We start from the raw sequence: 26,275 nt of genomic DNA on the forward strand, positions 1-26,275 counted from the left end.
GCCCGGCGCCTCCCGGCCGCCGGTGCTCGGCCATGGCCGGGAGCGAGCGGCGCGGCCCGGGGCCGGCGGCCCGGCGAGCCCCGGCCTGGGAGGTCTCCGAGTCGGAGCCCGAGAGCGAACCCGAGCCCCGCGGCCCCGCTGCGGCGGCCGGCTCCCCTCCCGCGGCGGGCCCGGCAGTCCGGCCGAGGAGGCGGAGGAACCCCGGGGAGGCCGCAGCCCGGAGGCAGGAACGGGAGCTGGAGAAGCGGCGGCGGCGGGAGGCGGCGGCGGCCTGGCGGCTCCTGCGGCCGGAGCGGTGCCTGCGGCTGATGGAGGTGTGCGCCGACCCAGGTGGGCGCCGGGGGCCGGGGAGGCCGAGTCCGCCGGGGCGGGGGGGGCCGGGACCTCCCGGCTGCCCCCTCTGAGCCCTTGGCCCGGGGCCCACACCGCCCCCGCGTGTTTGTTAGGCTCTTTTGGCTTCCTTATCTCTGTCGTTGCTGTCGTGACTGCCGACTAGCTGCGGTTAGATAGCAGCGGGCAGCTGCTGGGGTCCCTACCTGGTTCATGAGCATCACGGAGAGAGGACTGAGCCCTCCAGCTCCGGGTTCGCCTCTGGAAAATGAGCTCTTAACTCCTCGGGGCCTTGTTGGAGAAGCAGAAGGGCAGCGCTTCAGCCCCAGAGGGCTCCGGAACCTCGTCTTTATAGAGCATCCGTTTCTGACCTAGTTCTGGGGCGGCGAGCTCCTGGCTGTTCGTTTGCTCCCGTCCTCAAGGGTCATTATGAAGAGATAAGAAGAGCTGCAGTCGACCGCCTGCTCGGGCTGGGCGATGTTACCTGCTACCCTTCTTGGGACAGCTCCAAGATGAGCCTCTGGGAATACCAGCGCCTGAAAGAAGTTCTCCAGGCGCCTCGCAGAGGGCTGGGTCTGCTTCCAGAGCGGCTCTGCCTGGTCAGGGAGGACGTTCAGGGCGCCAGGACCCCGTAGGTCACGGCACAGAGCTTCGTTGGCAGAAAACGAGGTGGCTTATTCTGCGGCGCCGGCCACCAGCGTGTCCCTGGGATCCTGGCTCTTTCCCGGCACTCGCAAGTGCCACTGCTGATCCTCTGACACGTCTGACTGCCTGGAGCGGGTTTGTAATCCTCTGTCCCGGCGGGAGCGGGGCTGCCGGCCCGTTCCTCGCCCTGCAGCTTGCCCGGGCAGCGGGGGTCGCTGGGTGGGTTTCCCTGTCGGGGGCAGAGCGGCCGGTGTGACAAGCGTTACGCTGCGTCCCGGTCCCCAGCGGCTCGAATCCAAGCTGCAGCTCATCACTGTGCACGTGTAATTAGAGCCGTAAGCTTTATATCTCAAATTGCTCTGTTCATTAGCATCTGTCGTGCGCTACTTCTTGCTAATTACATTATCCTTATGGTAAGCGTTCACTCCACTGCTAATTGCTAGCAGCAAGATTTGTTTAACTAAACATGTTTTTTAAGGATACGTGTTCTGTATCCTTAACTGTTCTGGTTAGAGACTTGTTGGTCTGCTCGCTCTCCTCCGTGCAGGTCTTGGGCAGGTTCTCTTGGTCCTCTGGATGGCAGGGATGCAGCCACTTTATCCGACATGGTTTTGAGTAACTTATTACCACGTTTGCACGTAGAGGTTGTATTTTGGGGGCTCATAGCATGGCTTTGCCCGAGGAAGATTGTCCCTGTTTCCTCCAACACAGGCCTGTTGTTGTGCTTATTGTTCTGCCAGTAGGAAAGTCTTTGTGGGATAAATACTGTCATCTGTTCTGCTGTGGAAGGTGCTGTGAAGTCGTGGGTACAGCCGGTGCTTGGGAGGTGGTGGAGGTTGCAGAAGTGTATTTTCGTGGCCTTTCTCCAGGTGAGCGATCCCGTTGGAGCGGGGTCAGCCTGGTGAGGCAGGCTGGCCGGTGAAACGCACAGCCCACCAGAGAAAATACCGTGGGATTTTCACTTTAAAAACTCCACTGTGGCGATTGTATCGGCACCCAGCGAGTCCTCAGGGTTTCTCTCTGTCCCTGGCTTTCACATTCCCCTCTGCCCCGGTGCTAATTGGTTTACTTCTTGCTCATCTCTTCTGCCCCATTCCTGCCTGGGTCTCAACCCCGCTCCTGCCTTCCCAACCCTCCTCTCCGCACCAGCCAGAGGCTTTTCTCCTCCTCTTCCCGGGTGCCGGCAGAGGGAGCGCAGGCAGCACGGAGGAGCGCTCTGCCTGTCCTCTGCCTGCAGCACCCAGCCCTGCACCCTGAGGTCCCTCCTGCCCCGGGGAGCAGCTTGGGGCTGGGCCGGGCAGTCTCGATGGCAAAACTCCCTCATCAAACAAGGCGCTGGGATTTTTAACACAGACAAGCAGCATGTTGTTAATCCTCCCCTTGCATTCTTAGAAATAGCTGCGCTATTTTATTGAAAGATCTCAAATAAATTCATTCTAGAGCAGGCATCTGTCAAAGAAAACAATCCAAAGACTTGGTTTGGTGAGGGTACGGAGAGCTGTAAGGAAGGTGCCTGATGGCTGGTGTCGACTCACGTTGGCTACGACTGGCAGTCCTTGCAGAGCCCGTCATGAAGAGCAGGTTCTCCGTGGGCTCCCCGGTGACGGCCGCGTGGGTCCAGCCTGGCTGCTGGGGCGGCGGCGCGCACAGGAGCGAGGGGAGCGGGGCTGAAGTGAGCGCCGAGGGAGGTGTGTCGGGGGGTTCACGGGTGGTGAAACCCCGCTTCCTAGCTGCGAACCGTTCAGCCTGTGGGCTAATTTCAGTCTCCTTTCACAGAGAGAGAGATATTTCAAAAATAATAACGTTTCTACACATCTAATAAAATTTCTTCTTGGGGGAACAGAAGAGCCGGCTTTGAAAGTTCACCTTTAGTAACCTAGAATGTGCGAACTGATTTTTAGGGTCAAATTGCCTGTCACTGTCCAGGTACTTGGCTGGAGTGAAGAAGGACAATTTTATAGGTGCCTGCAGAGGTGGTCAATGATGAAGTCAATAACTCAGCAATCCAGCCAGCAAGCGCACGCGCTGTAGGAAGCCAGGCTTCCCATGCTTGCAGAATTCCTCGTTTTCCACTTGCATTTTTGTTGTTGTTGATTAAAGCTGATGAAACACCTCTTTTCTCACGTCAGGATTGTTCTGTCCTCCTCCGCAGGTCTCCTCAAAGATCCTGGCTCAGACGATTGGGTGGAGGTTTTAAGTTCCTTGGACTGTAAATATTCTTTTGAGCCTCAGGCAATTCCCTGCAGCGTAACCTGGAGGAGAAACACGCCAAGCACCCTGTCCACTCCAGTGAGTCCTTCTCATCTTCTCTGTACACGTCAGCTGGCAACGGATGAGGAGAAAGCTTTGACTTGCCTCTCCAGGCCAGGCATTGGAGCCTCAGAAACGCTGATTACTGGTGACCAGTTAGCTTGGGAAGGGAGCTGGGTGTGATTTTCCCAGAGATTATTCCAAAGCTGATGTCTTTTAAACGTCTGTCGTCTTGAACCCCGCTCCCTGGGAACCCGAAAGGGCAGGTACCTGCTGGTACCAAGTCCGGTTCCCATTTCAGTTTGGTTTCGGAAGGTTCTCTGTCAAACGGTATCCGCGTGGCAGCGGAGGCTGAGGTAGGCTGTTCTCGTGCTCACCCCCACCACAGGAATTTCAGGCGGAGGCAGAACTCTATTTTTGCTGTTGCTGAATAAAACATTGCACATACTGTGGTCATGTAACAGACTACAGATAACGTAGGTGCAGATAACGTGGCATCTAACAGCGTGCGCAGTGCAGACAAAGCCATTTTGTGTCCTTTCACCTCAGTTAGCAACTTCTGCAGTCGTCACTGCCTTCCTCGCCAGGCTCTTTTTGCACCTTTGGCGATCTGCTGGTTGGGGAGGGTTTTTACCTTTCAGTTCAGCCGTGGTCTTTCACCGGCCCGGTACTGACGGAGCCTTGCGAGTGTCGGTGCCTCTTAGTGTGGGCTCTGCACAGGCGGAGCCTTGCTGTCTGCTTCCATGCCGGACCCCTGCTTGTGTAGGAAATGATTTCGTTTTCTTTAGGATGGCCCCGTGGTGAAGACTGAAGAGGAGAAAGAGGTGTTGGTGTTGGTAGAGCCCGAAGATTTTCTTAAGCGCCTCTTCTCCCTCACCCAGGTGATACAGCTCTCTGAGCCAGACCTGCACAAAGTGCTCTACAGCAGATCAAACACGGGAGGGTCCCTTCAGAAGGTTTGAAAGGAGAGCACTTGTGGGAGAAGCCCGATCTGAGTACAGCAGGAGGCCTTCAGGGACGGCACGCAGGCACCTGCCTTTAACCCTGGGAGAAGCTGCTGCTTTCCTCAGCAGGGAGCTGAGACTGGACTTGCCTTTCCTTGCATTCAGCTTTTCCACTCTCACGGAGTCCAGAAAAGATTTGCTTGAAAGAAATGTTGAGAGCACACAGCCCTCAGAAACACTTGCATTTCGAGGCAGAGAGATTTGTGTTAGTTCTCATTTGTGTGCAGTCCTACAACATTTTATTTATACCTGTCTAGGCAGCCTGTGCTCCTGCCCTGAGAAGTTCCCAGTCCATCCAGCCCCGTCCGAGACTAGGGAATGACAGGCTAGAATAGGCAGTGTCTGGGAGGAGATCAGTGCTAACGCTGCAGGGAAAAAGGTGAGCCAGCAGAAGCAGCGGGACACTGGCAGATGCGGCACGTGGTGCGTGCCCAAAGGCGACGCTCTCGGCTGCGGTCTGAGGCGGGCTCCTGCCCGTTCCCGCCGATGAGATGCACCTTGGAGGGCCCCGCCGTCCTGCCGGAGACGGGGAGGGGTGTTGCGGAGAGGAAGGCTGCTACAGACTCGGCTGTCATTTGTCTTGCTTCAGAGTTTTGTCAACGCCCCGTCAGCGAGTCAGCCTGACCTGAACCAAGTGTTGCCTCTGGCCGGTCTGGAGGACTCCTCCAGCAAAACCTACAGCCTGGCCGTCGTCGGGCTGGATGCCTACAGGCGGTACGTGCCGGGGAAGCTCGCGGCGGTGCTGGGGAAGCTCGCGGAGGGTGGAGATCAGCACATCTGCAGGGGGGACGCATTCGGGGCTGAGCTGCTGCCGCTTGGTGCCAGCGTGGTGGCTGTGAATCGCGAAGTCCCTGCTCCCGGGGGCCAGGACTTGGGTTTTGCAGTCCTGAGGGCGTACTTTGCGCACGCGTTTGCAGCAGCCTCTGCGGATCTGGTAGCCAGAAGGGGTTCACAGGGAAGGCTTCTCTCCGTACCGCAGGCAGAGGGCCGCAGGGAGACGGCGGAGCCGAGAGAACTGCTCTCGCTGAATTGCCCTGCTGTTCCCAGCACTGTGTGCCGCTCACGAAGGAGCAAGAGATGTTCAATGCCCGGAGCCCTTTTCTTGTCCCCTGAACCTCTCACTCGCGTGCTGCTCCCAGTGCCCGGGTCCTCCCTGTCCGCGTACGTGCACGGCAGAGGAATCTCCTCCGCGGTGATGGTGTGGTCGCTTCCAGAGTTCCCCGCACAGACGCAGCTACAGCAGCTCGGTCTGTCCTGTCCTCTCTGGAGTATTTCCCAGGGAGAGCTCTTGTCTCGCCACCTCCTGGGCTCTTTCTCACTTAAGCCTGCGAGGATAAATTTTACCGAGAGTGTTATGTATAAAACAAATCAGCTGCGGCATGTTGAGTTCTGCCACCAGAGGAACGGAGTGGCTCTCACCCTGGTTTCGGGTCTCCGCTCCTCTCCCTCGCAGGGGAGCAGGTGGCCTGGAGCAAACTCGCCACCTTGGTCTCCAGCTTCAGGTCAGACTGGGAGGTGGCAGGCGTGGGTGGGTTAAGCCGGGCCCTTTCCTCTCCGTCGGACGGCAGCCCTGAGGTGTGAATGTGGAGAGCTCGCGCGTGAGCCCTGTGTCTCGCTTGTAGGTGTCAGCGGGAGCAGGGCAGGCAGCAGGCAAAGCAGAGTCCCAGCTCCCAGCCTGGCCCAGCGCTGGCTCTGACTCAGGAGGAGATACTGGAGGTAAAACTTCTTACAGTCCTTGACGTTTTGTGTTACTTGGGGTTGAGCTGTGCGGAAAAGGCTCCCGCTGGCGTGCAGGGAATGCTTTCCCAGGGGAGGTGGCGGCTGGCTTGGATCAGGTTGCATCTGCGTGCGCCCTCCTTCACCCTGGCTGGCAAGGAGGTTGCAGAGGGACTGCAGGCTTCCAGGCACGGTTTGGAGCCTCTTGTTCTTAAGACCCCGGTTCAGAGCTGATCCAGCCTCCCCTCCCCAGCCCACCAAGAGCTGCCCAGTTAGCGGTGAAAGGAGCTCTTGGTTCTCACTCAGGTCTCTGCTTTCCAGAGCCCGTGTCCCGCAGCAGAGCAGGAACGCTCCTTGTGATGCCGCAGCAGTCACAAACTAGGTCAAATACGATCTAAACCCTTGCTTGATATCCCTTGAACTAAATTCCTGCCCGGCCTGAGTATGCCCCAAAGCGGGTTATGACTCGCTGGCTTACTGGGAGCTAAGAAGGATGAGCGGGCTTTACTGCGGCGCCGTGTAAACAGAGCTAATGCAGGCAGCCCGGCCTCCCTCCCCTTCCAGCCCCAGCCCAGCCTCGTCCTGCCAAGGGACGCATCCACGCTTTCCTTGCTCCTCTCGCTGGTGGCCAGGGCTGACGCCATCGCTAGCGGCTGAGGGGGAGGAGGGGGAGGGCCTGGGGCTGTCCTGGCTCTGTCCCGTTGGTCGTCGTGGTACAGGTTTCACCTCTGTCACTTCTCCTCCAGGCGCTGGTAGTGCTGCAGCTGTGGGGTAACATCGACGTGCTGTTCCTAGACACGTGGCAGGAATTTGGCCAGCACGTCTCTGCGCTGACGAAGGCAATAGCGAAACGCCCGTACAAGTGAGTCGTGTGGGCTCGGTCACGTCCCAAGCCCAGAGCTTTGGGAAACCTCAGTGGAAGCTACAGGAACATTTATCTGTGGCCACCAGCCTGTCCTCGATGCCGTCAGCGTACGGGCCCAGACCAGATGTGTCTCAAGATCATTTTCAGTCTCTGTGCCGATGAAAATCCTCTGTTCTCATGGTGAATGCAGAGGTGATTCAGCACTAGGAAAGGAGGGAAAACGACAGCCTTAGGAAAACCTTTCCACCAGGGTGTCTGGAGCTTTCCAGGGAAGGAAAGAAAATTATAAGGGGGGAAAAAATATTAGTCCTGGGCAGAAAGAAGCCCCCTGCTTGATGCTAGGGGAAGGGTGCAGCGTCTGGGGGCTGCAGGCCTGCGCTCAGCGCACGCGCCGGCCCCAGGCCTGGCTCTCAGCAGTCTGTCCTTCTGCAGGAGGCAGCTGGAGTCGCAGGAGTTGCCTTTCTGCGCCGCCGGAGCCTGGGCCAGCGGGGTGCGAGTGGAGAAGGACGGCACAGGACTCTGGCAGGTGTGGAAGAGACAGATCCAGCAGTTTAACAGAGTCAGCCCTGCAACAGCAGCAGCTATAGCGGAAGCGTATCCCTCCCCAAGCCTCCTGTTACAGGTAAGCCCCCAAACCCCTCCGAGTCCTGTTAAAAGCTTGCAGGATGCCGGCAGGGAAGGGTGCCACGTGCCTCCTCGCCTAAAGGTCTTTGGCGATGCAGCAAACAAGCCCCAAGCGCAAAACTGGCTCTCCAGAATGGCAGTGCTTGTCTCCAGATGGGCGTTTGCCTTGAACCGTAGCTTTGTGTCAGCAGTAGCCACTTACCCCTCCTGTTAGCCCTTCCAGGCCTCTCCCTGCCTTGCTTTCACCTCACAGGACCCGCTCAAAGCATCCTGGCAGTTTTGCTTGGCGATGCATTTAGTTGTCCACCCCAGCCAGCGCAGCTGAGGCTCTGTTAGATGCATCCCGCTGCCCTCGGCCAACACCCTCTGCCCGTCAGCTCCCCTTGGTGTTGTTTGAAACGGGCGATGTCTTGGCACAGCCCGACAGCTCCACAGCACCCTCAAGCAGAAAACGTGCGTCACCCCTGCGGACCTCCACAGGACACCCGAGCTCTCTTGCTGCTTGCTGTCACCAGCGGCATACCCCAGCCTTTCATAGAATCACAGAATCGTTAAGGTTGGAAAAGACCCTTAAGACCATCGAGTCCAACCGTTAACCCAGCACTGCCAAGGCCACCACTAACCCATGTCCCTCAGCACCACATCTCCCCGGCTTTTAAATCCCCCCAGGGGTGGGGACTCAGCCCCTGCCCTGGGCAGCCTGGGCCAGGCCCTGACAGCCCTTTGGGGGAAGAAGTTTTTCCCAATACCCAACCCAACCCTGCCCTGGCGCAGCTTGAGGCCGTTCCCTCTCGTCCCATCGCTTGTTCCTGGGGAGCAGAGACCGACCCCCCCGGCTCCAGCCTCCTTTCAGGCCGTTGCAGAGAGCGAGGAGGGCTCCCCTCAGCCTCCTCTTCTCCAGGCTGAGCCCCCCCAGCTCCCCCAGCCGCTCCTCCCCAGCCTTGTGCTCCAGCCCCTGCCCCAGCCTCGCTGCCCTGCTCTGGCCACGCTCCAGCCCCTCCATGGCCGCCTTGGGGTGCGGGGCCCAGCGCTGAGCACAGCAGTCGAGGGGCTGGATTACATATCACATAAACTCTTTCCATTAGATCAGGAAACGCGACAGAACTTTTTCAAAAGTGTCACGTAGTCAAATCCTCTCCTTTTTCTTCCCCTGGAGCTTTGATCTCTGTCCCTGGCACAGCCTCTTCGGAAGAAGTGGCTTCGCAGCTCTCTCCTTGTACGCTGGAGGGGCAACACCCAGCTCTGAGTGCACGTGAGGTCTGTTTGCGAGTGATAGATCTTGTTTCTGCTGGGTTTTATCCCGATCCTGGAGGAAGGCTCGTGGATCCTCACTGTACCGATGGGATTGAGCCTCACAGGGGAGATCGGAGTCTTCTCGCAGAGCGTCTCTGCTAACGGCTTCCTTCTCTTGTGCGCTCCAAGGCCTACGAAGAATGCAGCACAGAAGATGAAAAACTCCTTCTGCTGAGTGACATCCCAGTGAAATCGGACGTCAGCGGGAAAGACCGCCGCGTCGGGCCAGACTTATCCCGCCGCATCTACCTCTTCATGGTATCCCCCGACCCCGACCTCGTCCTGGACCTGAGCTCGTAGAGGGACCGTGGGCCGCGTCGGTCGCCTCCTCGTTTTATCTGCCAAGACGCGGCGGTGGCTGAGCTGCTGCTGGCTCGGCAGCGCTGCTGGGAGCCCAGCCAGGGGAAGCAGCTGATTCTCTTCCAGAACAGAGACCTGCACATCAATAAATGTCTTGTTACAGATGCTTTCTGCAGCCTCTTGGCTCTCCTTTCCTCTTTTAGCTGCCCCGGCTTTCTGTCCCCTGGCTGGAAGGCAGGCTGTCTCCTGGAAGAGCTAAGGAATGGTTGGAACAGGGGCTGGATGTGGAAGCGTGAGCGAGCTGTCGCTGAGCAGCGCAGGATCAGCTCCTCCGCGGAGAGAGCCTGTCCCTGCCCGTCAGCTGCTTCGGCATCGATGGGCAGAAACAGGAGGAAGCGGATCAGCTCCGGCTGGATCAGCTCCGGGCTGGGTCGCCCGAGCCAGCCCGTCCCGGCAGCGCGCCGCAAGCTGGGCAGCGAGAACCGCTTACGCGCCCCAGCCCTCCTCTTGCCGCGCCGTTGGTCCCCAGCCAGCGCTCCTGTCCTCGCCTGCACGGAGCAGCGAAAGCGCTTTCCCCTCCGCTTCCCTGTCTAAACTCCGAGGGCAGCTCCGATGCAGAAGAGCAGGCAGGCTCTCCTGCCTGCCGTCCGCTGGCAGCGGTACCAGGCCACGGCTGGCTTAGCCGCTCGCCCAGGCTCCGAGCCAGCATTTCCCAACCGAGAAGCCTCGGCGGGGCTGTTCTGCGCTGACTCTCGGGCGCTGGGGTGGGGTTCGGAGCCGTGTGTCCCACAGGACAGGCGTTACAGCACCCCGCAGCCTCCCTACCAGTATGCGGCCGTCTGCCTCCGCTGCAGCTCCGTCCCCGCCGGCCTGGCGTTTCGGCGAGAAGCACAAGAACCCTCCGCGGGGCGGGGGCCAGGCAATCGCCGCTGCCGTTACCTCCTTGAGCTCTGACAAACAGGCGCTGCATTTAAAACCTCCCCTCCGGGCTGGCGGCTGGCCAGCGTGGCTATTTCGGACAAGCGCCTTCGCGTTCCTGCCTTCAAGGGCCGTCAGAGCAACGAAAGACAGTTTCCACTTTTATTATTACAGTTTAATACAGTCTTTGATACAGGAAAGCAGCAGGAGCCAACATGCAAAGCAATTAAAGTCACCGGGGGCTCGAGAGAGATCATCCACAGCTCAACTCGTGTAAGCAGCTGCTCTTTCACCACAGCGACGCAGATGCACCCCTAGGAGCCCGTTTCCCTACGCGCTGCGGCTCGATCGCGCCCCACCGCGCGACGAGTTCATCGCAGAGACCAGACCAACGCGCAGCAGTCAGGAGGAGGGGACCAATAAGTGTAAAATTAGGTGGCCTTTATTTTGCCTTCTGAGGACTCAAGTCCGTTACGTGACTGGAGTCCAGCGCACCTTGAAACCGCGAGGCCGCCTTAAATCTTGTCTCTGCGGAGAGTCTGCCGAGAAGAGGGGTGCTTCGGGAAGAGGCGATGGCTTGGATAGCAAGTCAGGAGGTGAAGCGCAGACGCTGGACTGCAGTTTACCCGTTTCACAGAGCTGGGGCCTCTTGGAGTCGACAGGTCTGTTCAATGCGTGTGATGGAAGTGTAGGGTAAAGATTTCCCACAGCGTAAAGGAAATCTTTCCGAAGGAGCAGAAATATAAGTCCCCGTGAAGACAGAGGTGCCTCGGGCCTGGCCGGCCCTCGCAGACGGCGGAACAAAACCCCACCCGCCTCCCTCACAGCAGTCCGTCTGCAGAGACGTTATGTCCTCCTGCACCTCTTCCTTTGGCAGGCCTCTGCGTCTGAGCCACAGGAGCTGTCCGAGTCGCTTCCCGACGAGGAAGAGGAGGAAGGCTTCGACGTGCTATAGTTCATGCTCAAGACCCACCCCAGTTTGTTGTGTAGCACCTGCTTGAGTCCCGGCGGCAACGGCAGCACCTCCAGCGTGTCCACGTAGTCGGGCAGGAGCTGGCGCAGGCGGTAACAGCAGAGATACTGGAGGGACGTGCAGCTGGCGCAGGAGCGGATCACCTTCATGCTGCTCTTGGCCGCCGTCGAGCAAACCATGGGGTAAAACTTCTTGTTCTGCAGCTTCGTAGCTGCAACCCCTGCCAGGGGAGAGCATCGGGGAGGCGTCACGTTAGTTTTAGCGAGGTGATCTCTCTCCTCCCTGCTACCCTGAACCTATTAACTCCAGAGCTGTTGGAAAACAGCCTTTTGAAATCCCAATCTATTAAGCAACAAATGTAACCTTCCTCCCACTCGCTTCACGCCTTGGTCTGCTACTTTACCAGCTTTTTCATAGAAAAGCAGAATCGTTTAGGTTGGAGAAGACCTTTAAGACCATCAGGTCCAACCGTTAACCCAGCACTGCCAAGCCCACCACTAACCCATGTCCCTCAGCACCACATCTCCCCGGCTTTTAAATCCCCCCAGGGATGGGGACTCAGCCCCTGCCCTGGGCAGCCTGGGCCAGGCCCTGACAGCCCTTTGGGGGAAGAAGTTTTTCCCAATACCCAACCCAACCCTGCCCTGGCGCAGCTTGAGGCCGTTCCCTCTCGTCCCAGCGCTTGTTCCTGGGGAGCAGAGACCGACCCCCCCGGCTCCAGCCTCCTTTCAGGCCGTTGCAGAGAGCGATGAGGGCTCCCCTCAGCCTCCTCTTCTCCAGGCTGAGCCCCCCCAGCAGCCCTGCTGCAGCCCGACTCTGAGTTCAGGCAAGGCTGCGCTGCCGCCCGCTCCCAGCCCCGCTGCCCGCAGGCCGCTGCGGCTGCCCTGCCTCTCACCGATGCACTTGCGGTTTTTGAAGAACGTGAGCGTCCCGTGCCACGTGTCCAAATGCACCCCGATGATGGAGCCTTGGCCAAACCTCGACGAGAAGTTCGTTTTGTCTCCCTTGTGATGCAGTAGTCCTTAAAACAAAAAAATTGGCGTTCAGTGGAAAGCCTGCGCTCCACGAATTCATCTCAGCTCCCGCGCTGCGAGTTCCCACTGGAACAGCCTCGCCCAGCGCCTAAAAAATCCCTCCGTCGCCTGATCCCTGCCCTCCCACCCCAGAGCGGGCGATGAAAAGGGGAAAGCTGAGGTTTTGCAATACCAGAGCGCGGGCAGCAGCGCTGAAACCCCCACTCAGTGACGTGCAAGCAGCAGCCCAGGCGCCCCGGAGGCTCACGCACCGGTTCTAAGGCGTCTGCACAACGCAGGCGAGGCAAGATGGTCCAAGAGCTGCAAGCTGCAGGCGGCCGCTCCGGTTGTCGTTAACAAAGGGACTCGCAGGTCTGGGGGCCTTTTTGGCCTCCACCTCCTTCAGATCATTTAATTCTCAACCCCTTAGGACAACGGTTACACCTGCTGCTGCCCTTCCTGCCCTCTGCCGCTGCCCTGTAACGCTGCGTTACCTGTGTAGGAGAGCCCCCAGCTGTCCTCGTCCTTGCCCAGCAGGCTGCAGAAGGTGTGGCGGTACTTGTCCAGGTTCACATCCGACGTCCCAATTCCCACCATCTGGGAGGCAAGGCCAGGAAGAAGAACACAAGCTTAGCGCCTTTTCAAGCAACAAAACACAACCCCGACTCCACCTCCGGCTCTCCCCTCTTTTTCTTGGTGCAGTCCAAGACACCCAGAGGTTTTGGTGAAGGCACGTCAGAGGTTTCAGGCCGGAGTCGAAGGCTCCCAGCTCCCATTTCCCTTCCTAAGTGAGGAGCCCCAGCTGAACTGCTGGAGAAGCTTGCTGTCCTGTTCACAGAACCACAGAGCGCTTTGGGCTGGCAGGGCCCTTCCCAGCCCATCCCGTCCATCCCCCTGCCAGGGGCAGGGACAGCTTCACCCAGATCAGGGGGCTCAGAGCCCCGGCCAGCCTGGCCTTGAAGGTTGCCAGGGATGGGGCATCTCCCACCGCTCTGGGCAACCCCTGCCAGTGCCTCACCACCCTCAGCGCAAACAATTTCTTCCTTCTATCCAGTCTGAATCTCCCCTCTTTCACTTTCAAACCCTCCCCCCGTGTCCTGTCGCTACAGGCCCTGCTAAAAAGCCTGTCCCCCCTTTCTTGTCGGCCCCCTTTAAGCACGGCAAGGCCGCAGTGAGGTCTCCCCGCAGCCCCCTCCTCCCCAGGCTGAACCCCCCCAGCTCTCAGCCTGCCCTCACAGCAGAGCTGGGCCACCCTCGGAGCATTTCGGTGGCCTCCCCTGGCCCCGCTCCCACAGCTCCATGTCCTTCCCGTGCTGAGGACCCCCGAGCTGGATGCGGGGCTCCAGGGGGTCTCCCCAGAGGGGGCAGAGGGGCAGAATCCCCTCCCTCGCCCCGCTGCCCACGCTGCGGGGGATGCAGCCCAGGAGACGCTTGGCTTTCTGGGCTGCCAGAGCACATTGCCGGCCCATGGCCAGCTTTCCATCCCCCAGCACCCCCAAGTCCTTCTCGGCAGGGCTGCTCTCCACCCCTCCATCCCCCAGCCTGTGCTGACACCGGGGGTTGCCCCCACCCAGGTGCAGGACCCTGCCCTTGGCCTTGTTGAACCCCATGAGGTTCACCCAGGCCCCCCTCTCCAGCCTGCCCAGGTCCCTCTGGATGCCATCCCGTCCCTCAGGCGCGTCAACCGCACCGCTCAGCTTGGTGCCATCTGCAAACCTGCCGAGGGTGCACTCGATCCCGCTGTCCACATCCCCAATGAAGATGTGAAATAATACTGGTCTCAATGCGGACCCTGAAGGACCCCACTCCTCTCTGGTCTCCACCCGGACATCGAGCCGTTGACCGCAACTCTTTGAGCGCGACCATCCAGCCAACTCCTTATCCACCGAGTGGTCCACACGTCAAATCCATGTCTCTCCACTTCAGAGACAAGGACGTTGTGCGGGACAGTATCAAATGCTTCGCACAAGTCCAGGTAGACGACATCAGTTGCTCTTCCCTTATCTACTAACCCCATCACAGAAGGCCACCAAGTTCAGCAAGTGCGATTTGCCCTTAGTGAAGCCATGTTGGCTCTCACCAGCCACCTCTCTGTTTTCCATGTGCCTTAGCATAGTTTCCAGGAGGATCTGCTCCATGATCTTGCTGGGCACAGAGGCGAGACTGACTGGCCTGTAGTTCCCCGGGTCTTCCTTTTTAAAAATGGGGGTTATGTTTCCCCTTTTCCAGTCACTGGGAACTTCACTGGACTGCCAGGGCTTTTCAAATATGATGGAGAGTGGCTTAGCAACTTCATCTGCCAGTTCCCTCAGGACCCTCGGATGCATCTCGTCAGGTCCTATGGACTCCTTAGACACTGACCTTCTCCTACGGTGGGCACTGCTTCGCTCTCCCGGTCCCCGTTCACAGAACACGGGACGTTTCCGCCTGCCCGCAAGCGACCCTGCCCCACGTACCATGTCTGTGCCGTACACCGGGGAGGTCATCTTGATCTCCCAGAAGTGCTGCCCGTCTGCCAGCTCTTTGTTCCCCCGGATGGCGGCGGTGCCGCAGCTGTACTCCATGTGGAAGTTCACCTTGCGGTTGTCGCAGGTCAGCAGCGTGGCCGTCGACTTATTCAGGTCATCCCACACCCAGTCAAAATCTGTTTGGGAAGCACAGAGGGGCAAGGATGGGCAAAGGCCCTCAGGGAGCGAGCCCCGAGCCAAAGCACGGCCGGGCGCTTCTTCTGAAGGGCTGTCGGGGGGTTATTTATTTATTTTTTTAACCATTTAAGAGGGTAAATCCTACGCTGTGCACATTGGAGAGTTGTTTGAGGCCTGCAGCGTCCCACCGGGGATGGTTCTATGCTCTGAACCCGAAGCTGTCAGCATTAACCAGCTCTCATCTTAGCTACCACGAGGTTCCACAGACCCAGGCGGAGCCTCCTTTCTTCCTACACTTCTCGTAGGCTCAAGGGAATCTCTGCTATCGGCTTTCTCGGCCAGCCCGCCCCCACCCTCTGCCTACCTCTGCCCTGAGCGCACCGGGCCGTGCAGCCGGGCGCCCTGCCAGCCCTACCAGGGATCAGCGGCAAGAGGGCTGTAACCACGAGGGCCGGTTTCACTTGTGGCCTCAGCCGGATTTGAAAGCAGGTCCCCAAGGTGAACTCTGATGCGTTAACAAGTTCAGCACTTAGCCCTTGAAACATCCCAGGAGGCACGTGCTTGTAATCTTCCTACAGTCTACGCGGCCTTGAGATGTAAACAAAGGAGCACCGCACGCTGGGACAGAGATGAGGGCCCCCGCGGAAAGCAAGGGATCGGTGCAGGGGCGCAGTCCGTGCCGCCAGGCCAGGACTGCACCCACCTCGAACCCCAAAGGCCTACGGCGGGCCGTTGGGGAGCCCCTTCCTTACACTCGTCCTCCTCGCCGCACTGGCAGTCCTTGACGCGGTGGAGGGCGTGCAGGCTGGAGCAGTAGGGCGCTTCGCTCTGGTTCTCGCAGTTGCAGTAGGACTCTCCGGTCACAGGGATGGCGCTCGGGATGGAAGGAGAGAGGGTGGAAAACTCTGGCTCTGAATCCGAGTCGCTGTGCTGCCGGGGAGAGTGGAAGAATGGTCACTACTGAACGCCCCCGGGCTCGGGGAGCTGGGCTGGCAGAGGGCTGCGAGGGCTGGCGCGCCGCAGAGCCGTGCGGGGACGTCCCCAGGCTCGTGCCAGAGCCGGTGGCAGCACGGCCACATCGCGCCCCGGCCTGGCCAGCCACGCGGGGTGGCAAGGGGCTGCGCCAGTCGAATTGCCCTGCCTTGGGAGCTGGCTAGCATCTGCCTGGGCTGCAGAGACCTCTCGGCATGGGGCACTGCACGATGTGGGTACGTTCTTTGTGCCTTCCCGGGGCGAGGAGCTGTCACGGCAGGCAAGCAGCGTGACGGTCCAAGTCTTTAACACACGTATTTTTAAGCAAACTCTGTGCTAAAGCTACGGTTTTCAATGGGCAGGTTACAGCCAGCTCCAGACCCCGGCCAAGGCGTCACAAAACCAGAGCACGCTGCTGAAAACCACTGCTCTAGAGAGCCCGGGAGCTGACAGAGAGGAGAGGGAGGCAAACAAGATGAGGAGGGAAAGCGAGAGGAGGCCAGGCAGGGGAGAGGGCAGAACAAAGGGGAACCAGTTGAGCAGCACGGCCGCAGCTCCTCACGCCAGCGCTGCAGACAGGCCCACAGGGAACCTACGGAAGGATTAAAAGGCTTTTGTTTACTTCCATGCACGAACACAAAAACTTGATTTACTGTTCCCCAGCGCCAAGAGACCAAAGTGTCCCCGCACCGGACGCTGTAAGAGTCAAAGCCCCGTCTCGTTCCTTACGTTATGGGAGGTTTGGTGTCGCCTAATGGAGTCTCTTACCACAGATTGCAGCGAGTTACTCCGGGTTTACACGCTGGTCAGGCGTATTTGCTTGTTATTCGCTCCCATGGCAGACTTTGTAAGCAGTATTTAAACACAGAAATCCTTTAAACTTATCTTCACGTAGCTGTGTGAAATGACTTGGGCTTACTTATGCACTGCCCACCCCTCCTTCGCCAGCCTGCAGGTTAACAAGCTTGATTTCTGTCTTTCATCGGCCCTTCCTAACTACTGCTATCTAGAAATCCAGTCCTTCCCGTTACTGCAGAAACACAAAGCTGCTCTGCAGAGAAAAGGCTCATTTTCTGGGAGCACAGTGCCTGGGTTTGACACCGTGCTCTGGCAGTGGCCTCGTAAGGCTTTAGCCTAGCTTTGAAGGTCCAGGAGCAGTTCCTTGCGTCCCCACCGCTGCGTGGGGAACTGAACGCACCCACTCAAGAACTGGGGAAAAGCACGAAGGTGAATCGAAGTCACTCCTCGCGCCGTTTTACCGACTGCTCTCCCTGCTGTGTTCCCACCTTCCAGCGCACCCGCACGCCCGGGCCAGCTTCAGAAGTGATGCACATGTGATGAGCAGGAAACGTGAGAGAATTTCAGTTCGAAGGTATCTGAGACTGTCACTTCACAGACCGGAGCAGCCCCTCTCCCTCCACCACCACCTACCAGCCGCACAAAGCCCAGAAGTTCACACAGCCACACGGCGAGCCAGACTGGAGAACTGCTCCACTTTAAACGCATATTTAGATCACTACTTAAAAAAGAAGATTTAAAAAATACTGTATGGACGTTATATACGACACACACACATTATATGCTTAAAAAAGCATTTAGGGTAGTAGCGATCAGCTCACTGTCTCGGCTAACGACAGAGCTGTGGTGCGCAGATTGCAGGCAGCTTAACCTGCGCTGCCTGGGGAAGACGTGCTGGGACCCCCACTCCCCACGTTAGAGCTCGGAGGGGGCTCGTTAGCTTGTATATTTTATTAAGTCTTTTCTGATTTTGGCCAGTTCTGCCCGCGGAAGTCCCAGCTGCTCAGTTCATAGAATCATAGAATCGTCAAGGCTGGAAAAGATCCTTAAGATCATCGAGTCCAACCGTTAACCCAGCACTGCCAAGTCCATCTCTACCATGTCCTCAAGCACCACATCTATCCGTTCTTTAAATCCCTCCAGGGATGGGGACTCAACCACTTCCCTGGGCAGCCTGGGCCAATGCTTGACCACCCTCTCGGTGAAGAAGTTTTTCCTACTATCCAACCCAACCCTGCCCTGGCGCAGCTTGAGGCCGTTCCCTCTCGTCCCATCGCTTGTTCCTGGGGAGCAGAGACTGACCCCCACCTCGCTACAGCCTCCTTTCAGGCAGTTGTAGAGAGCAATAAGGTCTCCCCTCAGCCTCCTCTTCTCCAGACTAAACAATCCCAGCTCCCTCATTCCACAGACTCATTCCACATTCATCCAGTTCCACAGACCCCGAGTAAGCGCCTGCTGTCAGGGGAGAGGAAAGCTTTCCCTCGTGTCACTTCAGAGCCACCCGAGCACCAGCCTACCTGCCCATCGGAGTCGTAGCCCCAGCCACGCGCGCCGGTGGCCAAAGCGACCGCCCGGGTGTCCGCCTCGCGCCGCACCCCGCTCAGGACGAAGTGCCAGGCCCTGCTGCTCCGCGTGCGTCGCGCCATGCTGTTCCGAGAGAGGTAAGCTGCGGGGGCAAGGGAGAGGAGGTTAAATGCAGCAGCCGTGTCCCGCTTCCGCCCACCACTCACCGGGCTCTGCTCTCCAAAGCAAACCTCCCCCCGGTCACTGTAGCCCTCCCGGGAACGGATCAGCATGAACCACGTCTGCACAGGCCCCATCAATGGGCAAACTGATGCAAAGTAAGTTCCTCCCGCATCACGAGCCTCTGCAAACTTCAACCTCTTTCTCCACGCAGAGTCAGCTTCTCCCCGAGCCCAGGCACTGAACTGGCCCCCAGAAACGCTCCCAAGACCTGGTGGCAGCAGGAGCTGCCCCCTCCACACTGCACGGATCCAGCATCCACCTCTCACCGCTGGCCTGGGGAGCGTCAGGATCGTCAGCCACTGAGGCACGGCCTCCCTGGCACCTGGTCACCCTCCGGCAGCCACCAGGGCTCCAGCCATCGGCCACCTGCACCGCCCTGGCCCCTGCTGCAGACCCTGTGTGGCCGAGCTGCGTGCGTCCATCCGCGGGGAAGGCTGCCTGTTCACCTCCGAGCCACTGCCCACTGAGAGGAGACTTTGGTCTCAGCGTTTGGGCTCAGGGAGAGACCACTTTCTTGCTCACTGAAGGGAAACCGGCCTTTTCCCGGACCTGTCCCGACTTGCCTCGAGGGTAACAGACAGAAGCAAAGCAGCTGCCTCTCTCCCGACTCAACGGGGATGTTATTCAGAGACAGATCTCCACGGGCTCCTTCCCTGCGTACAGCCTGACAGACCACAGCAGCTCCCAGCCACCGTGCGGGAGCGTTGCACCAGCTGTGACAGGGAAACCCCGACACCCAATTTCATTTCCCCTAAAGTTTATCTTTGCAGAAAACAACTCCCCACCAAGAAGCACCTGCAGGGCTGTAACCCCCCTCCCGTCCCTTGAGCCCGCTCCCTCTGCTCAGCCTCTGTGGCTGCCTCCCCGCCGAAGCCAGCGGGTCTGCACACCCGCTCCGGCGCGTCCCTGACGTGCAGCAGCTCAGCCCCGAGCGCACGCAAATCCTGCAAACATGTGGCAGGTCAGCCCCGGCCCCGTTCCTCCCGCACCTCGGTCCCCGACGGGCTGGCAGCTCCTGGAAAAGCAGGACAGGCCGAGCCACGGGTGCCCTGAAGGGCTCTGGGCATCCCCACCCACCCAGATCTGGGGGCTCTCACCTCTGCCAAGCACAGCCGTGCTGGGAAAGCACCTGAACCCACGCCAGAGCCCCCTCCTTCCCCGGCTTTAAACAGCACCTGCAGCAGCCAAACGCAACAGCTCTGCTCCCCCAGCCCCTCCGAAGGCCGGGACTCACGGGGTAGAGCCGGCACGGCACGGCGGCTGCCCCGGTGCGTGATCGGCACCGAGGGCCGAGCCCTCCTAGGCCCCCCCGGGGCTGTCGAGGCCTTCTCGCGGGTCTCGGGTCTGGTCTCCCCGCCAGCCGGGTCCCAGCCGCTCCCCCGTGCTTCGGCCCAAGGGCTGACCCCGACGGGCAGCCCGGGGAGCTGCCGCAGGGCTGCCCTCCGCCCTCACAGCGCTCCGGGCCCTGGACGGAGCCCCCCACCCCTCGCCGGGCACCGAGCGGCACAGACCGCGGGGACACCGGCGGCCCAAGGGGCTCCCCACGGCGGGCAGCCGCGGCCCGGCCCCGCTCTCCCTGACGGCCCCCAGCCTGGCCTCAGCGGCCGGCGGCTCCGCTGGAAGGCGGGAACCAGAGTCCGGGGGGGCCCGCGCAGCTGAGGTGCGGCCGGACCAGGCCAGGCCAGGCCAGGCCAAGCCAGGCCGCCGCGCTTGGGCCGCACAGCCCGGCCCAGGCCCCAGGAGTAGGCCCTCGGCTCCCGCCCCCGGCTCCCACCCGCGCCCCGGTCCCGGTCCCGGTCCCTGCCCCCCTACCCGGCCCGGCCCGGCCGCCGCGCTCTGACCTACTTTCCCCTCACAGGACATAAACAATCCTCTCTCGACACCGCCCCCCAAGCACCCATTGGCTACATCCTCACCGTGCCCCCTCGCGGTTGGCTGAGCGCCCCGTCGCTCACAGCTGAAAAAGGAGGGAGGGGGAGGTGCCTGAGGGCATCCCGGCGACACTGGCTGTGCCGTGCGTCAATCATAGGGGAGCCGCGCCATTGGGCGGTGACTGTGGAGGGCCGGGGAGGGTCGCGGAGGGAAAACACCAAGCTCATTGGCTGAGGGGGAGCCAGAGGGTTGGATTGGCTGAGGAGCCTGGGAAGGCGGGTTCCCGGTGAGGGTGTGGCTCACGATTGGAGGCGACGCCTGCCAGTCCGTGGGGGCGGGGCTTTAACCCGGCGGAAGGCGGAAGCGGGCGGTGCTGGGCTGCAGCATGGAGGCGGCGGCCGGGGGTGAGCGGCGCGGGGCCGCGGCCGGGCGCTTCCCCGGGGCCGAACCGGCCTTCAGCAGGGCGGGGGAATCCCGGGCCTGGCGGGGGACACAACCCACCTAGCGGGGGATGTCCCGCCTGGGGTGACCGGGCCTGGCGGGGGGTCGGGCTCGTCTCCGTGAGGGGAGTTCCGGGGTGACCGGGCCTGGCCGGGTGCCGTGGTGGCGGGGCCCGGTTGCCGGTGAAGGGTGCTCGGGCGGGGCCCGGTTGCCGGTGAAGGGTGCTCGGGCGGGGCCCGGTTGCCGGTGAAGGGTGCTCGGGCGGGACCCGGTTGCCGGTGAAGGGTGCTCGGGCGGGACCCGGTTACCGGGGGTGGCGCTGGGCCTTACCGGAGCCCTGGGCCTGGCTCCCGCTGGGGGGAAGCGCCGAGTAACCGGGCCTGGCGCGGGGCTGCCGCTGTCAGCGGGCTGCTCCCCCGGGAGCACCTCGCTGCGGGGTTCCGTCTCCCCCCTCCCCGTCCCCTACTTCTCCCCTCCCACCTCCCCGTTACCGGGGCCGAGCGCCGTTACCGTCGGTGGAGGTGCGGATGAGGTCGGCCATGGTGCGTGCGGGCTCCATGCCGCTGGTGCCGGTCCCGGTGCCGGTGTGATGCCGGAGCGGCAGGGAGGCGGGCCGGGCCCGGTGCGGTGAGTCAGTGGCCGGCGGTGACGGGGCACCCGGGAACGCGAGCCCGGGTGGGTGGCGTTTGCCCGGTCCGACCCTCGGCCGCCAGCGCAGCCCCAGGCCGGGGGAACCGGCCCCGAGCGTTCCCCGCTCTCAGCTCCGCGTCGTCGGGCTGCGGCGCCTGAGCCCGAAGCCCCGAGCGGCGCTGACGGCGCGGCAAGAAACGGCGCAAAGGCTGGAGAAGGAGCGTGGGGCCACGGGGAGGCAACTCCCGTGGCGTGGAGGAAGGAAACGCCAAGGGCCTGACCTCACCGGCAGCCTCCGAGCGTTCCCGGGCCGAGCCTGACGAGGCCCCGCGGGTGTTTATTGCTTTGCTGCCCAATTGCCGCTTAGGTCATCGGGACGAAGCCTTTACACCCCGCGGAATGTTTACTGCCCTTGCTCTTGTCCCTTTTCTGACGGCAGGAGGGCTCTGGCACATCCACCTCTCCCTTCCCTCTCCCTTACACTTAAACCAGACTTATAAAAGCTTTCAAACTTCACTTGGAGCAGCGACAGCCACCGTCGCCCTCAGCAGAGGCCCGAGTCTCTGTGCTGACCGGTCAGGTGCTGCTGGCTTGCATCAGGAGAGGCCCTGATGCCTCATTACCGCTCTTATTAGAGCCTCTGATGCCTTGTTATCGTTCCTCCCAGAGAGAAGCAACCTGGCCGGGGTGCGGCACATCCTGCTGGTGCTCTCCGGGAAGGGCGGCGTGGGGAAGAGCACCATCTCCACTGAGCTGGCGCTCTCGCTGCGGCACTCCGGGAAGAAGGTGAGCGAGGGTCTGTGGGATGCTGAGCTCTGCCTTCTCCTTCCCGACCCCCAGCTGGGCTGGGTTTTGCTCATCCTTTATGTCCCCATGTGTCCTGTGCAGGCAGCGTATGGATTCTCTGGGTGAAGGATTCTCTGTGTGAAAATGCTGATCGTGATGGCAGCTCAAGTGTTTCTTTTTCTGTCTTTGCTTCATCCAGTGCAAGGAACTGCACTCTCATCTGAGAGACTAAAATCACCCCAGATTTATTGTTGGTTTTGAAACGGAGGCACTGAGAAATCAGTTTGCTGGTTTGTGGTGTAACGCACGCTCCCCTTGTGGAATGAGGCGGATGAGCTGAAGGATGGCGTTGCGATGGGGGCGAAGGGGAACGTGGGGGCATGAGACAGGCTGAATTCCCCCAGGGTTTTTTAAAGGCTCCGTGCAGCCAATGAAACTGTGTTTCAAATCCGGCGGCTGAGCTTAGAGTCTGTTCTGTAAAGCGTTGCGAGCAGCCAAAATTCAGATGCGGCCGGGTGCTGCCGCTGTGCTCAGCCCTGTCTGAGGGGCTCTGCCTCGCCCCCGCAGGTGGGGATCCTGGACGTGGACCTGTGCGGCCCCAGCATACCCCGCATGTTCCGGCTGCAGGACAACGACGTGCACCAGTGCGACAGCGGCTGGGTCCCCGTCTTTGTGGACCAAGACAAGAGCATCTCGCTCATGTCCATCGGCTTCCTGCTGGAGAAGCCGGACGACGCCGTGGTGTGGAGAGGACCCAAGAAGAACGGTACAGTTGGGTTTTGCTGTTTGGGGCTGCCTTCCAGTGCCAGGAACCTTCTGGGAACCCTCCTGGAGGTGGTGGTTGTTCCTGCTGGGGGCCAGGCTTTTCTGGGCAGGTCGTTCCTTGGAGCGAGACAAGGCTCCTGTTCTGCAGGAGTGGGTTCAGGTCGCTCGGACGCGGAGAGTGCAGTCCGCGTTGTGCTGACAGCAGCCCTGCCGTCTCTCCCCGGGCCCTTGTCACCCAGGGTGCCTGCTGAAACCTGGTTTGTTTTGCCTTTTTTTTTTTTTTTTTTCCCCTTGCCCTTTTTATTTCCGTAGCTTTGATTAAACAATTTGTTGCTGACGTGGCCTGGGGGGACCTGGACTTTCTCATTGTGGACACGCCGCCGGGCACATCCGATGAGCACATCTCCACGGTGGAGGCCTTGCGGCCCTACAAGCCGCTTGGAGCAATCCTGGTGACAACGCCGCAGGTAGGGCAGCCGGCTGAACGGGAGTTCCTGGGCAGGCTTCTGCCTCCGGGCATGGTTTGGGGGGGAATATGCACCTCAGGATGGGTGTTCACACAGGCCTGTCCATGGCTGCTTGTTCTACGCATCTGCCTCTCATTTGATGCATGCCTGCTCCAGACCCACAGTCCGTCTGGACAGATGGACACCCCTAACCTCCCCTGCTCTCCCCCACGCAGGCTGTGTCTGTAGGAGACGTAAGGCGAGAGCTGACCTTCTGTAAGAAGACGGGCTTACGAGTTCTCGGCATCGTGGAGAACATGAGCGGCTTCGTCTGCCCGCACTGTTCGGTGAGTTTATTGGGACGCTGGGTTACTGCGGGTTCTCGTTCGTGATGGGGTGTTGTCGGGTGCGGTGCCTCGGGTGGAAAATTGGCCAATGCCACGAGGGCGATGCCGTGAGCTGGGGAGACGAGAAGCCGCCGGCTGCTGTGCGTCAGCTTTTAGGAAAGCAGAGCCAGTGGCTTCTTCCAGGGGAGCTGGGGGAGGGCAGGGGCAAAGGCAGTGCCCTGAGGCTGGAAGGTGGAGGGGAGCTGGCTCTACTCCCCGTGCGGGGTTTATGACTCGCTGCTTTTTGCTCTTCCTCCTTCAGGAGTGCACAAACATCTTTTCCAAAGGGGGAGGTGAGGAGCTGGCCAAGCACGCTGGCGTCCCCTTTCTAGGTGAGTGGCCTCTTGAGCAGAGCTTTCCGTGGTCCGAAGCGATACGGTGGTGCTGCGGGAGTGCTTGAGCGGAGGGATGCGGCGTCATGGGGGCAGGCAGGCTGGGCTCCGCGTCCCTGTGAGCCCCTGCTTGCCCGGTCAGAGGTGAGGTGTGGTTCTTGCTGTGCTTCTCTGCCATCCAAACTGCTCAGAGTGGGCATCTGTCCCTGCTGGGACAGAGGCGGTGACGATGAGCAGCCACAGCAGGCTGCTGACATCGCGGTGACAGAGTAAGCAAGCCTGAGGCTGCACAGAGCCATCCTGAAGTGCCCTGGAGCCTCCCTGAGAAATGGGGGCCGAGGGCTGAACCCTGCCTCCCGGCAGGGGTGGGATCAGGGTGGGAGAGGGTCTCTCATGGGGTCTTGGACCCGGAGGGAGCAGTTGCCGGTGAGAAGTAGCTCCTGGAGAGCTCAGCGAGGGTCGTGGTTGCCCTCTTTCCCACTGCTTCCCCCAGAGACGACTCTGGCAGGGTGTTTCTTTCCCATCCTGACTCCAGGCCTTTGCCTTACAATGAGCAAGCAGCTACTTTTCCCCTTCCTCCTATCCCACAGGCTGCGTTCCCCTGGACCCCCAACTCAGTCAGAGCTTGGAGGAAGGCAGAGACTTCATCCGAGAGTTTCCCAAGAGCTCGGCCTTCCCTGCCTTGGCTCGCATCGCCCAGCAGATCCTGGACGGTGCGTCACAGCGGAGCTCCTGAGGAGGGCATGGAGCTGGACTCTCGCTGGCGGAGCCCCTGGCCTGGCAGCACCACCAGCCCTCCGTGCCGGCGGGGAAGGGGGACACAGAAACTGTTTAGCTGTAAAACTATCCCAGTGGAGGGTGACAGAGCGAGGGGGGAGCACGGCGATCCAAAACGGGAAGCGCCGCTCCATCCCCCCGGATCTGAAGAGACCCTGCGCGGGCGCTCCCGCCCGCACGGCGGCAGCCTGCTCCTCGCCTTCTCGGCACGGCGGTGCTCTGCCCGGGTGGTACGGTTGTTCCTAGCCCCGCGCACGCAGAGCCTTCCCCCGCAGCCAGCTGTGGCGCGGGTGCTTGGGTCCGCGGCGTCTCGTACGTCGCGGCGCTTCTGGCAATCGCCCAACGCAGCCACAGCGGCAAACGCCATCAACTCTTTTCCCCGCCACTGAACCCAAATGGCACCGATCGCCTGGATCATGGCTTCGCATGCTGCTGCCTTCCACCGCTTTCCTTGCGTGACGGGTTATATGGTACTTGGTTCAGGGGCTGGGGGGTTCCTGCTGAAGGCTCTGATGTGGGCCCAGGCCACCTTGCTCTGAAACCTCAGATCCCTGATGAGGGCACGGCACGTGCTTCGCGTGAGGAAGTGTCTTCAGGGGCTCTACCGCTGGTCTGCATCCCGCCGTGCTGGAAACAAGGCCTTTCTGGTCTGCTGGGGGTCATCGTGACTCAGGAATATTTTTAAAGATTCCAGGCAGTAAACACTTTTCTTAAAATCCAAGTCTGTGACGTATGTTTTTCCATGGCATTAGGCCTCATCGTAGCTGGGAGTCTTGGTATTACGAGCACTTCGCGTACATCCAGGTGTTTCCTGCTTTTCCCCAGTTTCCTTGCTGGGGTTCAAGTAAATCTTTCCTCCTTCCATACCAGCCTCAGGATCCAGCTTGTCCCTCGTCCTGCCGAAAGCTGGCCCTGGCAGTCCTTTGCAGGATGCTTTGCCGTGGTTTTTCTCCACGCCCCTGCCACACGTGCGGCTCCTCCGTGTCCCTGGGTGGTTCCTGCCTCATTGCTCTGAGTGTCCTGCTCCCTTGAACCTCCTTCCGTGGCCTCAGAGCTGCTGCTCCCGTGGGATCCGCGCTCTTGCAGGCTCGAGTTAAGCCGGGGAAGCAAACGAAGGTGCATCTTGTCTCCCTCCCTCCTGGACTCGGAGCCTCTCCTGCCTGGGTGCCCTCCCCACGCTCAGGACTCCTCCTTGCAGTGCTGTTTTTGGGAGGCAGGGGGAAATCTCCCATTTCCACTAACCAAACTGGATTATCGCCAGCAGCCGTGTGGAGGAGCGCAGGAGGAGCATCTGTCCCCGCTCCCGCTGCGCCCGCAGCGAGGACTCGCACCTGACCAGGTTTCCCCACGTGCAACTTTCCGGGAAAAATTTTTTTTTTTCCTGACCTTTGATCACTTATCTGGGATTTGGAGAGCTGGGCAGCAGCGCTGGAGTCTGACCTGGCTGTTGGCTTCTGCGGGATGGCCGGTCACCTCTGGCTCCCTCCCTGGGCACATGCCACCCACCCGGGGCTTGCAGAAAACTTGCTGCAAGCTCCCCCAGCGCCCTGGGGAGCCTGCGCTCCTCGCCTCTGTCTGCAAGCCCCGAGGGGCTCCGATAAGAAACCCCAGCCGGGTGCGGCACGTGCTTTGGAAAAAACATACTTACAAGATGGGTTGCGATAGCTCCAAAGGTTTATTTGTCTGCTACGATTTATCAGGTAAGTGACGTGTGTGGTGCTCTGCACCCTGCCTACACTTGCTAGTGC

At 60.4% G+C, this 26,275-nt stretch overlaps 3 protein-coding genes across 16 annotated transcripts; 2 read left to right on the plus strand and 1 right to left on the minus strand.

Moving 5' to 3' along the window:
- Positions 1-32: 32 nt before the first annotated feature.
- EME2 (essential meiotic structure-specific endonuclease subunit 2) lies at positions 33-9,976 on the plus strand (the record flags this gene model as incomplete). Of its 8 annotated transcripts, none has more annotated exons than XM_082314030.1 (8): positions 33-330; positions 3,128-3,264; positions 4,014-4,106; positions 4,819-4,943; positions 5,852-5,945; positions 6,692-6,807; positions 7,243-7,432; positions 8,857-9,976. In XM_082314030.1, the coding sequence occupies 8 exons, from the start codon at positions 33-35 to the stop codon at positions 9,025-9,027; spliced, it is 1,224 nt and encodes a 407-aa protein (XP_082170156.1). In that variant the 3' UTR covers positions 9,028-9,976. The 8 variants fall into 8 exon arrangements, 2 of the variants coding, with proteins under 2 accessions (XP_082170156.1, XP_082170157.1); XM_082314031.1 differs by having other exon boundaries at positions 8,591-8,971; XR_014228374.1 differs by lacking the exons at positions 33-330; positions 7,243-7,432; positions 8,857-9,976 and adding exons at positions 345-1,110; positions 1,716-1,844; positions 2,416-2,663 and having other exon boundaries at positions 4,819-5,945; positions 6,692-6,745.
- A 117-nt stretch (positions 9,977-10,093) lies between these two features.
- Positions 10,094-20,031, minus strand: SPSB3 (splA/ryanodine receptor domain and SOCS box containing 3). 7 transcript variants are annotated; one of them, XM_082314037.1, is made up of 7 exons: positions 20,009-20,031; positions 17,864-18,012; positions 15,329-15,506; positions 14,388-14,575; positions 12,426-12,528; positions 11,814-11,939; positions 10,094-11,138 (listed from the first exon to the last, which is right to left on the minus strand). In XM_082314037.1, exons 2-7 carry the CDS (start codon positions 17,990-17,992, stop codon positions 10,792-10,794), a joined length of 1,071 nt encoding a protein of 356 aa, XP_082170163.1. In that variant the 5' UTR covers positions 17,993-18,012; positions 20,009-20,031; the 3' UTR covers positions 10,094-10,791. The 7 variants fall into 7 exon arrangements, with proteins under 7 accessions (XP_082170163.1, XP_082170160.1, XP_082170159.1 ...); XM_082314034.1 differs by lacking the exon at positions 20,009-20,031 and adding an exon at positions 19,938-19,986; XM_082314033.1 differs by lacking the exon at positions 20,009-20,031 and adding an exon at positions 19,905-19,964.
- A 268-nt stretch (positions 20,032-20,299) lies between these two features.
- NUBP2 (NUBP iron-sulfur cluster assembly factor 2, cytosolic) lies at positions 20,300-25,719 on the plus strand. The gene is made up of 7 exons (XM_082314040.1): positions 20,300-20,368; positions 21,703-21,821; positions 22,389-22,587; positions 22,899-23,053; positions 23,269-23,379; positions 23,681-23,750; positions 24,341-25,719. The coding sequence occupies exons 1-7, from the start codon at positions 20,350-20,352 to the stop codon at positions 24,484-24,486; spliced, it is 819 nt and encodes a 272-aa protein (XP_082170166.1). The 5' UTR covers positions 20,300-20,349; the 3' UTR covers positions 24,487-25,719.
- Positions 25,720-26,275: the final 556 nt, after the last annotated feature.

Source organism: Platalea leucorodia (genome assembly GCF_965183815.1).
Source record: "Platalea leucorodia genome assembly, chromosome: 5".
Lineage (NCBI taxonomy): Eukaryota > Metazoa > Chordata > Aves > Pelecaniformes > Threskiornithidae > Platalea > Platalea leucorodia.

Bases quoted from the DNA above. Each gene is read 5' to 3' on its own strand.
- SPSB3 (XM_082314037.1), bottom strand. From the start codon at position 17,992: ATGGCGCGACGCACGCGGAGCAGCAGGGCCTGGCACTTCGTCCTGAGC. The intron at 11,940-12,425 runs GTAACGCAGCGT...TTTTGTTTTAAG, and splicing joins CTGGGGGCTCTCCTACACAG to GACTACTGCATCACAAGGGA. The intron at 11,139-11,813 runs GTGAGAGGCAGG...CTCCCCTGGCAG, and splicing joins CAAAAACCGCAAGTGCATCG to GGGTTGCAGCTACGAAGCTG.
- NUBP2 (XM_082314040.1), top strand. The intron at 23,054-23,268 runs GTAGGGCAGCCG...TCCCCCACGCAG, and splicing joins TCCTGGTGACAACGCCGCAG to GCTGTGTCTGTAGGAGACGT. The intron at 23,380-23,680 runs GTGAGTTTATTG...TTCCTCCTTCAG, and splicing joins TCGTCTGCCCGCACTGTTCG to GAGTGCACAAACATCTTTTC.